The 14,491-nt window shown below is 40.3% G+C and overlaps 1 protein-coding gene across 1 annotated transcript; it reads right to left on the reverse strand.

Annotated features, from left to right (window-relative positions):
* Positions 1-7,021: 7,021 nt before the first annotated feature.
* On the reverse strand, positions 7,022-7,978 carry LOC141595031 (uncharacterized). Its single transcript, XM_074415005.1, has 3 exons — positions 7,786-7,978; positions 7,492-7,598; positions 7,022-7,381 (listed from the first exon to the last, which is right to left on the reverse strand). The coding sequence occupies exons 1-3, from the start codon at positions 7,976-7,978 to the stop codon at positions 7,022-7,024; spliced, it is 660 nt and encodes a 219-aa protein (XP_074271106.1).
* Between the last annotated feature and the right edge of the window lie 6,513 nt (positions 7,979-14,491).

The raw sequence follows: 14,491 nt of genomic DNA on the forward strand, positions 1-14,491 counted from the left end.
AGACTTAGGCTCCTTAGCTTGGAAGATGGCACCACTATTGTCGCAATAGATGGTGATTGGGTCATTCGAACTAGGCACTACAGATAGTCCATGTAAGAATTGACGCATCCATATCGCTTCCTTTGTTGCTTCGACGCGGCATAGTACTCGGACTCGATCGTAGAATCTCTTTGTAAATGTTTGCTTGGAACTCTTCCACCGATCGCAGCGCCATTGAGAGTAAAAAACGAATCCAGACCGAGATTTCGAGTCATCTCGATCCGTTTGGAAGCTAGCATCTCACAGAATCGGTTGCGCATAGCTTTTGTTCGCCTCCATAAGTCAATGCCCAATCTTTAGTCCTCCTGGAGGTACTTAAGAATGTTCTTGATGCCCAACCAATGTGGTTCACCTGGTTGTTGTTGGAATCGACTTGTCATACTCAATGCATATGCCACGTCCGGACGTGTGCATATCATGGCATACATGATTGATCCTATTGCCGAAGCATAAGGAATCCGTGTCATGCGCTCTTTCTCTTCCTGTCTCTCGGTGCTTGAGACTTGCTCAAATGCACCCCCGGAGCCATAGGAAGAAACCCCTTCTTGGAGTTAGTCATGCTGAATCTCTCTAGGACTTTGTCTATGTAAGACTCTGATCGAGAGATAACATCCGACGTGATCTATCTCGATAGATACGGATGCCCGAAATTCTTTGTGCCTCTCCCGGATCTTTCATCCGGAAATGGTTCTTCAACCATACTTTCACCGAAGTTAAGAGAGGTATGTCATTCCCAATCCGGAGTATGTCGTCAACATACAATATTAGGAAGACAATCTTGCTCCCACTCGACTTGATATATAAACATGGTTCCTCGACCGATCGAGTAAATCCATTGTCTTATATCACTTGGTCGAAGCGATGATTCCAACTCCGAGATGCTTGCTTAAGTCCATAAATGGAACGCTTAAGTTTGCATACTTTCTTAGGATGTCTTGGATCGATGAAACCTTCGGCTGTACCATGTACAACTCTTCCTCCAAAAGCCGTTTAAGAAGGCGGTTTTCACGTCCATTTGCCAAATTTCATAGTCATGAAAAGCGGCAATCGCTAAGATAATCCGAATGGAACGCAGCATGACTACGGGTGCAAAAATCTCATCGTAGTGCAAACCTGGCACTTGGGTGAAACCTTTAGCAACTAGTCGTGCTTTGTAGATATCTTGCGACCTTCCACGAAATGCTTTATCTTGTAAAGCCATTTGCATTGAAGGGGACGAACCTTAGCAGGTAAGTCAACAAGATCCCACACGTTGTTCTCATACATGGAGTCCATCTCGGATTGCATGGCCTCAAGCCATAGCTTTGAGTCAGAACTAGTCATGGCACCTTTATAGGTTGCGGGTTCACTACTCGTTAAGAGTAGAATGTCATCTATGTCATGTTCCTCGACCATACCAATGTATCTGTCCGGAGGAATAGAGACTCTTCCCGACCTCCTAGGTTCCTCAGGAATATTCACCGCAACCGTGATTGAAGGAACAGGTTCCTCCAATGGTTGCTCGGTGTTTGGTTCTGGAATCTCCGACAGGTCGAAGGTTCTATCACTCTTTGCATTCTCGAGAAATTCCTTCTCTAAGAATGTCGCACTAGCCGCAACAAAAACACGTTGCTCGGTTGGCGAATAGAAGTAATGACCAAGTGTTCCTTTAGAATAACCTATAAAGTATGTCTTGACCGATCGCGGGCCGAGCTTATCCTCGTGTCTCCACTTGACATAAGCCTCGCAGCCCCAAACCCGTATAAAGGACAAGTTAGGGACCGTTCCCTTCCATAGTTCATATGGAGTCTTGTCAACAGCTTTAGACGGACTTCGGTATAGTATTAGAGCGGCTGACATAAGAGCATAACCCCATAATGAATCAGGTAATATCGTGTGACTCATCATGGATCGAACCATATCAAGTAGCGTTCGATTTCTCCGTTCGGACACACCATTCACCGAGGTGTTCCAGTGGAGTTAATCGTAGGGCAATCCCACAATCCTTTAGGTGTTGATCAAACTCGTGAGAAAGATACTCGCCACCACGATCTGAACGTAGTGTTTTAATCTTTCTACCTAATAGGTTCTGCACCCTATTCTAGTATTCCTTGAATTTCTCAAAGGATTCACTTTTGTGCTTCATTAAGTAGACATAGCCATATCTACTCAAATCGTCCGTGAAAGTGATGAAATACCTATAGCCTTCTCGTGCGGTGATTGACATAGGACCACATACATCCGTGTGTATGAGCCCTAATAGGTCAGCAGCGCGCATTCCAACACCTTTGAAGGAAATCCGAGTCATCTTACCGATGAGACATGATTCACACGTGCCAAGTGATTGAAAATCAAAGGCCGAGATAGCTCCATTCTTGATGAGCTGTTTTACGCGTTTCTCATTAATGTGTCCCATACGGCAGTGCCATAGATACGTTTGATCTTTGTCACCAACCTTTAACCTTTTATTCATTACGTGTAATATTTCGTTGGTCTGATCTAAAACATAAATTCCATTCATGGAGACTGCCTTGCCATAAATCATATTGTGTAATGAGAAAATGCAAGAATTATTCTCTATTACAAATGAAAATCCAAGTTTGTCAAGTACAGAAACTGAAATAATGTTTTTCGAAAGACTGGGTACATAATAGCAGTCATATAATGACAACTCAAATACGCTGGGAAGCTGGATCACATATGTTCCCCTCGAGACGGCAGCCACTCGTGCTCCATTCCCGACACGCAGGTCCACCTCACCCTTTACGAGGGGTTCGATGTTTCGGAGCCCCTGCACATGACTACACAGATGAGAACCACAACCAATTATCAAGTACCCAAGTTCCGTAAATTGCGTGGTTAATCTCAATCATATGAATAAAAGTAGAAGAGAGAGAAGACATACCAACAGGTTTAACATGACCTGCCTTTAAGTCCTCATGATAAACAGGACATGTGCGTCTCCAATGCCCAGTCTTGTGGCAATGATGGCATTCCATGTTTTCACTCTTGCTCTTTGTCATGCGTGATGAGTTGCTCGACTCACCAGGACCACTCTTACCTGAACCCGACTTCTTGAACTTCGCCTTACCTACTGCTAGGTTTGCCTGAGCTTTGCCCTTACCTTTCCCTTTGTTTGACACAACGAGAACATCCTGTTTCAAGCTCCCACTGAACTTCATGTCCTTCTCGGTCTGTACGAGAAGGGAGTGCAGTTCATGGGGAGTTTTCTTCAAATCATTCATATAGTAATTCGCTCTAAATTGCGAAAAACCATCGAGGAGTGAGTGAAGCATGCGGTCGATAACAATGTTCTCGCTGATGTTACAGTTAAAGGTCTCCAGCTTCTCGACATTCTCAATCATGCTGAGAATGTGTGGGCTAACCGGTTGGCCCTTCTGGAGTCTCGCATCAAAGAAGCGAGTGGTATGCTCATAGGTCACGATTCTCGGTGCTTTCGAGAATTCCTTAGTGAGCGTGGTGAAAATCTTGTTTGCACCATGGGCTATGAAGCGTTTCTGCAAATTGGGTTCCATTGCAAAAATGAGTACGTTTTTAATCGCACCCGCTTCCATACGTAAATCATTAAACTTGGTGATTTCAAAGCACTCTAGCCGTGGGACCTGTGTTTGCCGGGATGGGCTCTAATAGATATTTGAGCTTCCCGTCAGCCAGCAGCGACATTCCGTAATGCCGCCTCCCGATCCGCGAAGTTGGATCCATCATTCTTCGATCGAGTAGACGATTCATCCGATTCATGAAGATCCGAAGCCGGGACTCACGGTCCAATGTGGCACTTGGCATTGGGTTATCAGTAGAACCAGCCATTTGTTGTTTAGCAGTTTAAAATCGTGATCTACACTGAAAAAGAAAGAAAAAACAAAACGAAATGAGCAACTCATCGAGGTGATTTAAGTCTATTTAAAATTCATTTTAACATGTAGACTCTGGCACTTGCATAATTGATCTCCCTCAAGAATGATACAAGTGATCCCAAGACTCAATTTCTGTAAATTGATAAGCCAACTGTTTAGCTAATTCTTCCGGAAGAACTCTTGGTCGATAGATTTCTGTAAATCCTATCTATAGTCCACCATGATCACAGGATCGTACGAGTGACCATAGTGTTGAGATAAAATAGGTCAATCGGTTCCAACTTACCCGACGTAGAAGGGGTCATATTATGCCTACCGACGAAGAAGGGACTCATTGGAGTTTGACCTATAAAGACCGTTCTCAATTTTAGTTTATACGAGGAAGATCCCATCAACAAAATTATAATTCATTTTAAGTGAACGAATAACTAGCGTCTGTCGTGAATGAATTTATTTGGATGATGGCTTTAAAACGTGTGACATGAGAATGTCAATGAAAACTAACTCGTGACCTCTATATGTGTCAGTTTTCATGCAATAAATAGGTGGTTTGGTTTTTAGGCGGAATATGATGCATATTATCGTTGCGATAAAAAAATAAAGGAATGCAATACGTAAATAAAAATTCCTAGTGTGGCCTATCCTAGTATAATAAAACATAAAACAACTTTGGAATCCACCGTTGGACCCGAGAAGCTTGTCTTGATGTTCCATCTTGATCCAAGTAGCGGGAGTGAGCATCCGGTCTCCATCTTTGGTCTTCTCAAAAATTACAATTTAAAATTACAAATATAAACCTATTTACATTCTAATTAAAACTGTAATTACAAGTGAAAAATCCAAAACGGAGATACAAGATCTCAAAATACAACCAAGACCGTGTTCCATCATTACGGTAACACGTTCTACTAAGGCCACACTAAGTTACAACTGATTGTAAAAATTAAATACGTAATAAAAAGGCATTCACGGCATTCAAGATAAACGATAAATAAAAATGCATCAACTAAAAACAAATTCATTCGTGACATAATTCCGTAATTATGTTAAATTTATCCAAACCACCTTTTAATGATTAAAATTCATGTGATAAAATCGCTTCTATCATTTATTTTAATCCATTACAATCCGTTACTTTAAATACGCTTTAAAATAACATAATGGTACGTGTGTGAACCGTTTCACAATCATAGCGAGTGTACTATATCCGTATAAAGTACATATTGAAGCCATAAGAAAATTTAAATCAAAAGAAACAAATTTTCAAAGCTGTTAAAACGGAAATCCCTCGATCCAGGGACACAAGTGCTCGATCGAGGAACGAAAGGGCTCGATCGACTGAACTGCAAGTCGATCGAGAGAATTGCCAAACAGGGAGTGCTCGATCGACTAAACTGGTGGTCGATCGAGTACCTTTATCAGCAAATCTACTCGATCGAGTACGAGGACAACTCGATCGAGCAGTGGGGTTTTGAAAGGGGGTCGATCGAGTACAACAGGGACTCGATCGATCAAAAACAAGACAGAAATAGCACTCGATCGAGTAGAAATACGCTCGATCGAATGCAAACATGGCTGAAAATTCAAAACCCTCGTGAAAACAGTTTGTCGAGACAAAACAATTGCAATTTTTTGATCAAAAACGCATCAAAAACAATTTAACAATTGACAAAACTTGACATGTTGCTATAATCTCCGTATAAAATAACAACATGTAAAAGAACAAATCGAAAATTGAAACAAAACAGCCGTGTAAAGCATGAAACGGCACGGTTTTCGAGTCAAAACAACAAGTGCAACCGTGTAAACAGGACACGGTTCCCAAGACACAAATTTCAAAACAGCCGTGTGCAAAACAAAAAAAAATCTGCCGAGAGGCTGCCGCACGATTTTTATGAAAAAAAAAACAAAATCGTTTCAAATCGTTTTATGAAAAACACATAGAAAAATTTACGTGGCCTCGCTCTGATACCACTTGTGGGGTTATATCCGTATAATACCCTTTAAATTTAGGACTATAACGTAAATTTAACATGCAATTTATAGTCATAAAACGAAATACAATAGAGAAACGATAAGGAACAAGAATTAACCTCGGGTCCTTTGGTGCACGGCGTAAAGAACAGAAATCAACAGAGATTCCCTCCTAATTGTTGCACCCAAGACCTTGTCCGAGAAATGCCCTTGTGCTAGAACGTGTTCTCCGATTGCCTTGCAATATTGGGAGAACTTGTTGTGAGTTTTATTCGAGATGTGAGATCTCAGTTTCAGAGAAAAATTAATCTCCAAAACCCTAGAATTTTTACCAATGAATGATTAGGTTAGAAGGGAGGAGAAACCCTCCCTTTTGTTCCCTCTCACTCGGCAAAACCGAAACCCACAAAGGGGAAGTGGGCTTCCACTTCCTCTTGGTTTTTAACTCGCGGTCCGGTTCGTTAAATTCTAAATGTATATGACACGGTCTGATTATAAACTGTTATCGGTTATCGGAAATTAAGGCATCAGCTAATAATACGGGTTAGCTGAATTATTAATACGTGTCCGACAAAACAGTATTGTATAATTATATTCAATATACATTTAATTAAATATAAAACGTTTATATTCAATTTTACGAATTAACTGGTTAATTCGCCTTAGCCCATGACATTTAATCCGTATTAAATATAATATCTCAACATCACATTTTGACTAATTACTAGTCAAAATAACTCGGACTAACTGGTTAGTCAATTTTGGCATCTACATGACAGTATTTTCATACTGTCACGTCTCTCAAACGTATCCTATAGGTGTGACTTTTAGGGACCAGTTGATCACCGCCATCTGTATGACAATAACGTCAAACTTATCTAGCAAGCCAACCGTTATTGATAAACGTGGATCAACTGATAATAATACCAAAGTATGCCCTTTGATCCTTTTAGAGGTTTATAAGTCCTTGCACTAACTGTTAAGGACACCAACCCCAACATCCTCCCCTATCACTTCCCATGCATCCTTAAAGAACCTGCTGGTATACCCATCAGGGCCAGGTGATTTTGTGTCAGGGATACTAAACAAGGCATCCCTAATTTATTTCCCAGTGACTGGCATAAGCAGGTAACCACAATGCTCCTCAGTACACTTTATCCCTGATCAATGATCTTCCTGTGAAGCTTCTTAGTTTCCTGACTAGTACCAAGCAAATGCTGATAATAATCCAAGAAAGCTGTATGAATTTGATCAGGGCTATTGCAAATCTTACCATTCATGTCCTCAATCTGTACTATCGTATTCCTATTTCTCCTCTTCTTAAGTAATCCATGGAAGTATGAGCTATTAGTATCTCCCTGCTGAACCCATTGGTGTTTAGCCTTCTGGCTTAGAAAACTAGCACGAGCTGCATACTTCTCCCTTAACTCATTAGAAGCTTCATATTCATCATTAATGAGCTGTACATTAGATGGATCCTTACCTAGCTTCTCCTGCATCTCCTGAACTTTCTTCTGCAAGATTTAAATAGAGTTCCCAATATCACTGAACCTGTCTCTATTCAGTTGCTTCAAAATTGGCTTTAATAACTATAGATTCTTTGCCACTTGGAACATGGGAGTACCTGCAATAGTCCTATCCCAAGAACTTCTGACTGTAGGCTTAAAATTCTTTGATCCACCCCACATGTTGAAGTATTTAAAGCATCTATTGCCTTGGGTATGTTTAGAACTGCTAACAATACAAGGTGTATGATCAAGCATACCCTCAGGTAGGAAATGAGCATATAAATCAGGAAAAAGATCACACCAGGCTTTGTTCACCAAAAATCTATCAATCCTTCTATATATCCTATCCTCAGGCTTTTGTTTATTGTTCCAAGTGAAAAGAGATCATATAGCAGTGATATCTACCACACCACAGTCCTCTACACATGTTCTAAACGGTTCAATTTCAGTGGAAGCAGTGTTCCCTCCAACTCTCTCAGTGGCAGCCAAAACACAATTGAAATCCCCAGCAATGGCCCAAGGTCCTGTGATGTGCATAGCCAACCTTCTCAAATGATACCAAAGAGGAGCTCTCTCATATATACCATTGAATGCATAAACCATAGTTAAATGAAAAACACATCTATTGACCACAGACTCAACCTTCATATGTATATATTGTGCATTATACTCTAGGAATTGGATTCTAAAAGCTTTTGGTTGCCAAAGGATCCAAATCCTCCCACCCTTATGATATCCACTATTGGTAGAAATGCACCAATTATTAAAACTATTTATAACCTTACTATATGATTTATTCTTTATTTTAGTTTCTAAAAGACCAAATAAACCAATTCCTTTATTTTGTAAGAAATAATTAATATCCTGCTGTTTACCTACTTTATTCATGCCCCTTATGTTCCAAAATCCTAATTATCCATTAGAGATTTTGGGAGATAAACCATTACCATTTGCTCTGCTAGTCAGCTTTGAAGGAGAAGTAACAATATCCCTATATGAATGAGCACCAAACCCCTCAGTACTGTAACCACCCTTCTCAGCATCTTGTCCTTACATCCTTACCAACCGTTTTATTCGTGTAACAGTCCTAGGAGTATTATGAATCTGCCTAGAAGGTGTTACAGCCACTGTGACCTCCTTATAAACAACAGCCTGCTTCACAACTGGTCTCCACACCTGCTTAATAGGCCTGCTCTTTTGTTTTTCCTGCACCACTTTCCTACATTGCTCCATGTCATGCCCCATTCCCAAACAATTTTTACATTTGACTGACCTCCATTCATATTCAATGGCCACCTCAATGACATACGCTTTTTCATCTTTAAAAGCAATTTTTGCCGGCAGTTCTTGGTCCACCTCAAGTTCAACCATGACTTTAGCATACCCCAACCTTGTTTTCTCTTCTGTAGCTAAGTCACTCTTAATGAACTTGCCAACTATGCCTGAAATTTTTGGTAACCCTTTGCCCAGAATTTCAGTGGCAGATTATGGATTTGTATCCACGCAGGCACAACTTTGACATCTTCCTTCATCAATTCCAAATCCTTTGTCCACGATTTCACAATCATAGGCTTATTGTCAAATAAATAGTGTCCTGATTGCAACACCGTCTCTTTCATCTCCATGGACTTAAAACAGACCAAACAAATTCCATCTGGTAGAAAAGATATTTTATCAATGTTATACTTTGTCCATATCCGTCTTAGGAATCCTTCAACAATCTCCCATGGCGGATTTGCCCCTAAGATGAAGCAAACAACCGCCTGATTCCAATATTCTATCTCTTCCTCAACATCCTCCATTTGAATCTGCAGCATATCATTTGCCTCTGTTTTAGGACTATTTTCTGCAGGTCTCTGTTCTCCAGTTTCAGGGACAAACTCCTCCTCATCAACAGCATCATTATCCTCCTCCTCTACTTCATCATCCAATTCATCGTCTTCATCCTCTGTTTCCAGCACCAGTTCAGGAATACCAGTTATCTCATTAATATTCTTAGTCTTTTCCCCGTCCTCACCACCCGGTCCCTTTTGTTTCACATTAGGGTTTGCATTCTCCACCCCGTCTGTTATCATATTCTCCTCATCTGCTAAAACTTCTGTGGACGCATCAGGTTGATTTGCAGGGATACTACGTCCACGTAAAGTCATTTCTCTCTGCCTTTGCAAATTTGATTTCCTAGCCATAGGCGCGGAAATCAAGGTCATAGTCGCTTTCTCTCTCTACGCAGTCATAGCTTCTCACTCTAGGGTTTTTTTTGTTAAAAATGCTTTGTAACCACAATGATGCCCACGTTGATATTGCATGATCCCTCAATTTTTCAAAGGTACCGTTCTCTACTAGTCGAATCTCAAGTGGACCGTATTGGAATATAATTCAAATATTCTCCTAAATTAAGACTTTCCTACATCTTAGGAGTAAGTTGTTATGTGGCCTCAGTTAGTGGTCTTAGTTGTTTTTCTGTTTCCTATTATTCAGAGTAGTGTAGGGTGTTGTTCCTTGTTTTCTGGCAATTCCTTAGACGTGCAACATGGAGTTTGCTGCCTTAGAGTTTTCCTATTTAAGCATGTAAGTTTCATTGAATTAATGCAAGTGTTCTCCCTTCCTCATATTGTTTTTAGTTTTCAAGTAAAACCTCACAAGAAATCACAACAAATTGGTATCAGGTCTTTAGGTTTCGTATCCTAGGACTTGTCATGGCTTCAAATGGTTCAAGCTCAAATTGTCTTTCTCATTTGCCAATATTTAAGGGTGTAAAGTATCAATTATGGGAATTGAAAATGAGAACCCTGTTTAGATCACAGGAGTTGTGGGATTTGGTTGAGCATGGGTTTAAAGATGATAAACCTGCTGAACCAGATGCTGCACTCAAGGAAACGAGTAAGAAGGATGTCAAGACCCTGTTTATCATTCAGCAGGCCTTGGATGAAGAGATCTTCTCTCGTATTGCATCTGCTACTACATATGAGGAGGCCTGGGATATTCTCAAATCAGAATATCTAGGTGACAAGAAGGTGGTCAAAGTTAGACTACAAACATTAAGGAGAGAGTCTGAGACTTCTCTCATGGGTGACAAAGCGTCTGTACAAGACTATTTGTCCAGAGTATTAAGGGTAGTGCAGCAGATGAGGGCATATGGAGAAAAAATGACAGATGAGCAGGTTGTTGGGAAGGTGTTGAGGAGCTTGGCAAAGAAGTATGACTACATTGTGACTGCTATTGAGGAATCAAATGATTTAGAAAGTTATTCATTTGATGACTTGATGGGTTCACTGCTAGCTCATGAGGAAAGAGTGAACAGATCCTCAGAGAAAAAGGAGGAGCAGGCATTTGTCTCCAAGAATGATTCATCCAAAGGCAAGTCAAATAGGTCAGGAAGAGGTAGAGGAAGGGGAGACTTCAGAGGGAGAGGACGTGGCAGGTCATCTGGCCAAGCATCTGAAGCTCAGGCTAAGGACACTCAGGTTTCAAGGGGTCCTATGAAGTGTTACTATTGTAACAAGCCAGGCCATAAGGAGGTCAATTGCTGGCAGAAAGAAAAGGATCAGAATAAGCAAAAGTCTGATCAGAAAGTGAATGTTGCAGAGCTTGAAGAAAAGCTTTTTTTGACTAGAGAGGGGTCAAATGAAGCAATGTTTGGTACATTGACAGTGGTTGCTCTAATCACATGTCAAGTACCAAGTCTATGTTCAAGGATTTGGATGAGGCAATATAGAGCAAAGTCAGGCTTGGTGATGACAAGCAGCTGACAGTTGAGGGTGTTGGAACTATTGTTATAAAAACTGAGCAAGGTAACACCAAGTTATTGCATAATGTCCAGTATGTTCCTCTTTTAGCCTATAATTTGCTTAGTGTGGGACAATTACTAGGCAGTGGGTATTCTTTGTTGTTTGACAATAATTCAGTTGAGATCAAGGATAAAAAATCAAATGAAATTGTAGCTATTTCTTCCATGGGTAGAAATAAAATGTTTGCCTTGGATCTAGTGAAGTCAGTGGGGAGAGCATTGACAGTAAAGGAAGATGACAAGGCTAGACTGTAATACCCAGGATATTAGAGGACCCTTTGACCGACCCTTTGACCAGGAAAGACCTTTAGGAAGAGATAGATGAAGGTCTAGGGTTAGGATAGGTGCTTTACGAGAGAGTTACTCGACCTAGTAGAGGCTACTCGGCCGAGTATGGTGTATACTCTACCGAATAGAGCCTACGCGACCGAGTATGCCAGTACTCGACCGAGTATGGCTGCTGTTGACGTGTTGATATAAAAACGCAAGTTCGCGAGAGTCATTATATTTTCTCATTTCTCGATAGTTCCTCTTTCTCTAACCCTAGCCTATCTCTCTCTCTTAGCACCCCCTACCTCCATACACTCTCATATATGTAGCTTACACCTCAACCAAGGTAAGGACGGGATGTGCATAGGAAGGATGCGTTCGTGGTTATCGTCCGTGTCACCGTCGGCCCGCGTTATTAGGTAAGCCATTGTCTTGTGGTCTCTTTCAGTAGGTTATTGGGAGTAGTTGTATAATAGGATGTGGTAATATTTGTAGGATGCATGTTGGAGTCTTACTTGGCTATATGTGGATGCATTTCGTGGTTGGCAACGAGGTAGGGTTTCCCTACTCAGTTTCTGTTGATTGAATTAAGATGTGATTGTATTGTGTTTACTGTTATCTGCTGATCATCGGAGTGTTGGTGTTGTGGTGGTGGTTGTGATGTTGTGGTGTTGTGATGATTGTGGTGGTGTCACTTACGGGAGTGGCTTCACGCCCTAGTTCGCCCTCCGTGGAACCCGTCAAGGGAGGGGATGTGCACATTAAGGGACAGGGTTATCGCTCGTTGATGAGCGGGATTTAGGTGGGGATTGGCTGCGGTCCCCCCACTGGCGGCGAGGATTATCTGTTGCGATGTGTAATCTGGCAGGACTACACACTTCGGTGGGTAGTCGGTTACTGTGTGAGATTCGGGAGATCGGAGATGGGTGATGATCAGCTTGTTACTTATCTTATTTGTCTTATTTGATTGTACAGTACTGACCTCGTATTATGTTTTCAAAACTGTGGTGATCCATTCGGGGATGGTGAGTAGTTTGTTTAGCAGGTACAGTTGGTCTGTTGTTGCTGGGCTTGGAGAGAATCGAGTCATCACGCTATAGGTCTAGAAATGCAGAGACATGAGTAATAGTAGTCTTTATCATCGCCTGTAATTAGTTTTGTATCTGGTTGTAAAGATTACAGTAATATAATATAAGAGTTCTTTTATTGTCTATTTGATCTACTTCCTCGAGTAACCCAGATGGTAACACCTTCATATACTGGGATGGTCCTTGGTAAGGCATCCCGGTGTACGGGGGTGTTACAAAGTGGTATAAGAGCTGACGATTTTGGAACCTAAACCAATGAATCAAATGAATATAGGGTGTCAAATTAAAATGAACCTGGTGTATGTACATTAAGAGCCCCATCCGATGCTAGATTTTGGGTGAGTAGGCGCCCTCATTTCAAAATCACGGCCCCATCGTGCTTAAGCCAGTCACTGGGAAAGGGTAGTTAAAGGAGTTGTTGCGTGAGGATTGTTAGGATTCATAAAATCCATTTCTATACATTTCATACAAATGTGATTATTTAGTCATAAAATAATAACTAGATCTTATGTATGCAAACTAAAAACAAAATTAGAGAAGAAATCATCAATCTTACTTTGGGATTTCGGATTAAAAGGGCAACAACAAATTCACCTATTTGTTAGTTCTTGAGTTCCTTATAATGGATGAACAAAGGTTCAAATTAGAACCTCTCCCAAAAGCTTATACCCAAGGTGTTACTCTTAATAATTAATAATATTATGAACTAGTAATATTATTAATCTAGCTTAAAAATTTGACCCAAAATATTATTTTTGGTCTCTTGTTCTTCGCCCAAGAGAGGAGAGAAATTGGAGTATTTTCTTTGTTTAACTTCTCTAAGTTTTTGTAGCGAATGAAAAATGAAAAATTACACTAGTGAAAAGTGTTGTAGTGCAGTGTAATTATAGAGCAAAACCCCTTGGCTTTCTCCTTTCTCTAAAACCGGGTGGGGTGGGTTTTTAGTGCCAATGCATGACCTTTCCTTCTACCCATAAATTATAGGTATGTAAGACTAGGTTTTTAGTGTGATGATTGCTATTTTAAATAAAATATAAAGCACACTTCAAACCCTAAAACCACCCTATTTTTTTCGGTACATATCATGTAAAATGGAAAGTCCATTTTACACATTATTTTGTCAATTTGTCAAATGTCACAAGTTACTTGTCACGTGAAATTGTAATGCATTTTTAACATATTAAAAATCAACATACTCATAAAATATGTCATATACAAAATCGACTAGTAATTCGTAATTACTTGTTCCAAAACGGTTTATCGTATTATAGATTACAACGTCTTGTATTTATAATAAATTATTCATTCAATTTCAATTGTTTCGTAAACAATAATTTTATCTAAGTAATAAAACAATTTGATTACTTAGTCCGTATCTTATTTAAGCGAATTACAATAAGACACGTCAATTATACTCACAAAATCGTCCGTTAATATCAAGCAACTTAATCAACCCGTATCTACATATGATTAATTAAATAATCAATTAAGAGCGTCACCCTTTAGGTATGACCTAAGAGGATCAACTGATCACCACCGTCGCACGACAGTAATGTAAAACTCTAGTCAGCCAATCATTACCGATATGTGTGGACCAGTTGACTGTAAAATATTACTTCCCACATGTATTTTTAAATATGAGATTTAAACATGTGATCATCATGATCGATAGTTGTGATCGCATTATTGTCGGAGGACACTTATTCCAACAATCTCCCACTTGTCCTCGACAAGTGTGCGTCACCAATTATCCTGTCCTATTACTATCTCCCACTAAATGCAAGGTGTCTTTCGGGTCGTACTTACAAGTGATCGTATCAAGAGTGGTTTCCTCGATCTGGAGAATAACTGATTGACCGGAATTATCTACCATAGATATCTTCCGAGCGTGGCCACGCATTTCCAGTTCATTACTCCTCGAGTGGCCCTGAGATATTGTTTTAACCCTGACAAGGGGTGGACAATTCCTAT

The sequence above is a fragment of the Silene latifolia genome, chromosome 8, assembly GCF_048544455.1.
Source record: "Silene latifolia isolate original U9 population chromosome 8, ASM4854445v1, whole genome shotgun sequence".
NCBI classification, from domain to species: Eukaryota; Viridiplantae; Streptophyta; class Magnoliopsida; order Caryophyllales; family Caryophyllaceae; genus Silene; species Silene latifolia.

Bases quoted from the DNA above. Each gene is read 5' to 3' on its own strand.
- LOC141595031 (XM_074415005.1), bottom strand. From the start codon at position 7,978: ATGGTTTATGCATTCAATGGTATATATGAGAGAGCTCCTCTTTGGTAT. The intron at 7,599-7,785 runs GTGTGGTAGATA...TATTGTTAGCAG, and splicing joins AACATGTGTAGAGGACTGTG to TTCTAAACATACCCAAGGCA. The intron at 7,382-7,491 runs GTACTCCCATGT...TAAATCTTGCAG, and splicing joins TTGGGATAGGACTATTGCAG to AAGAAAGTTCAGGAGATGCA.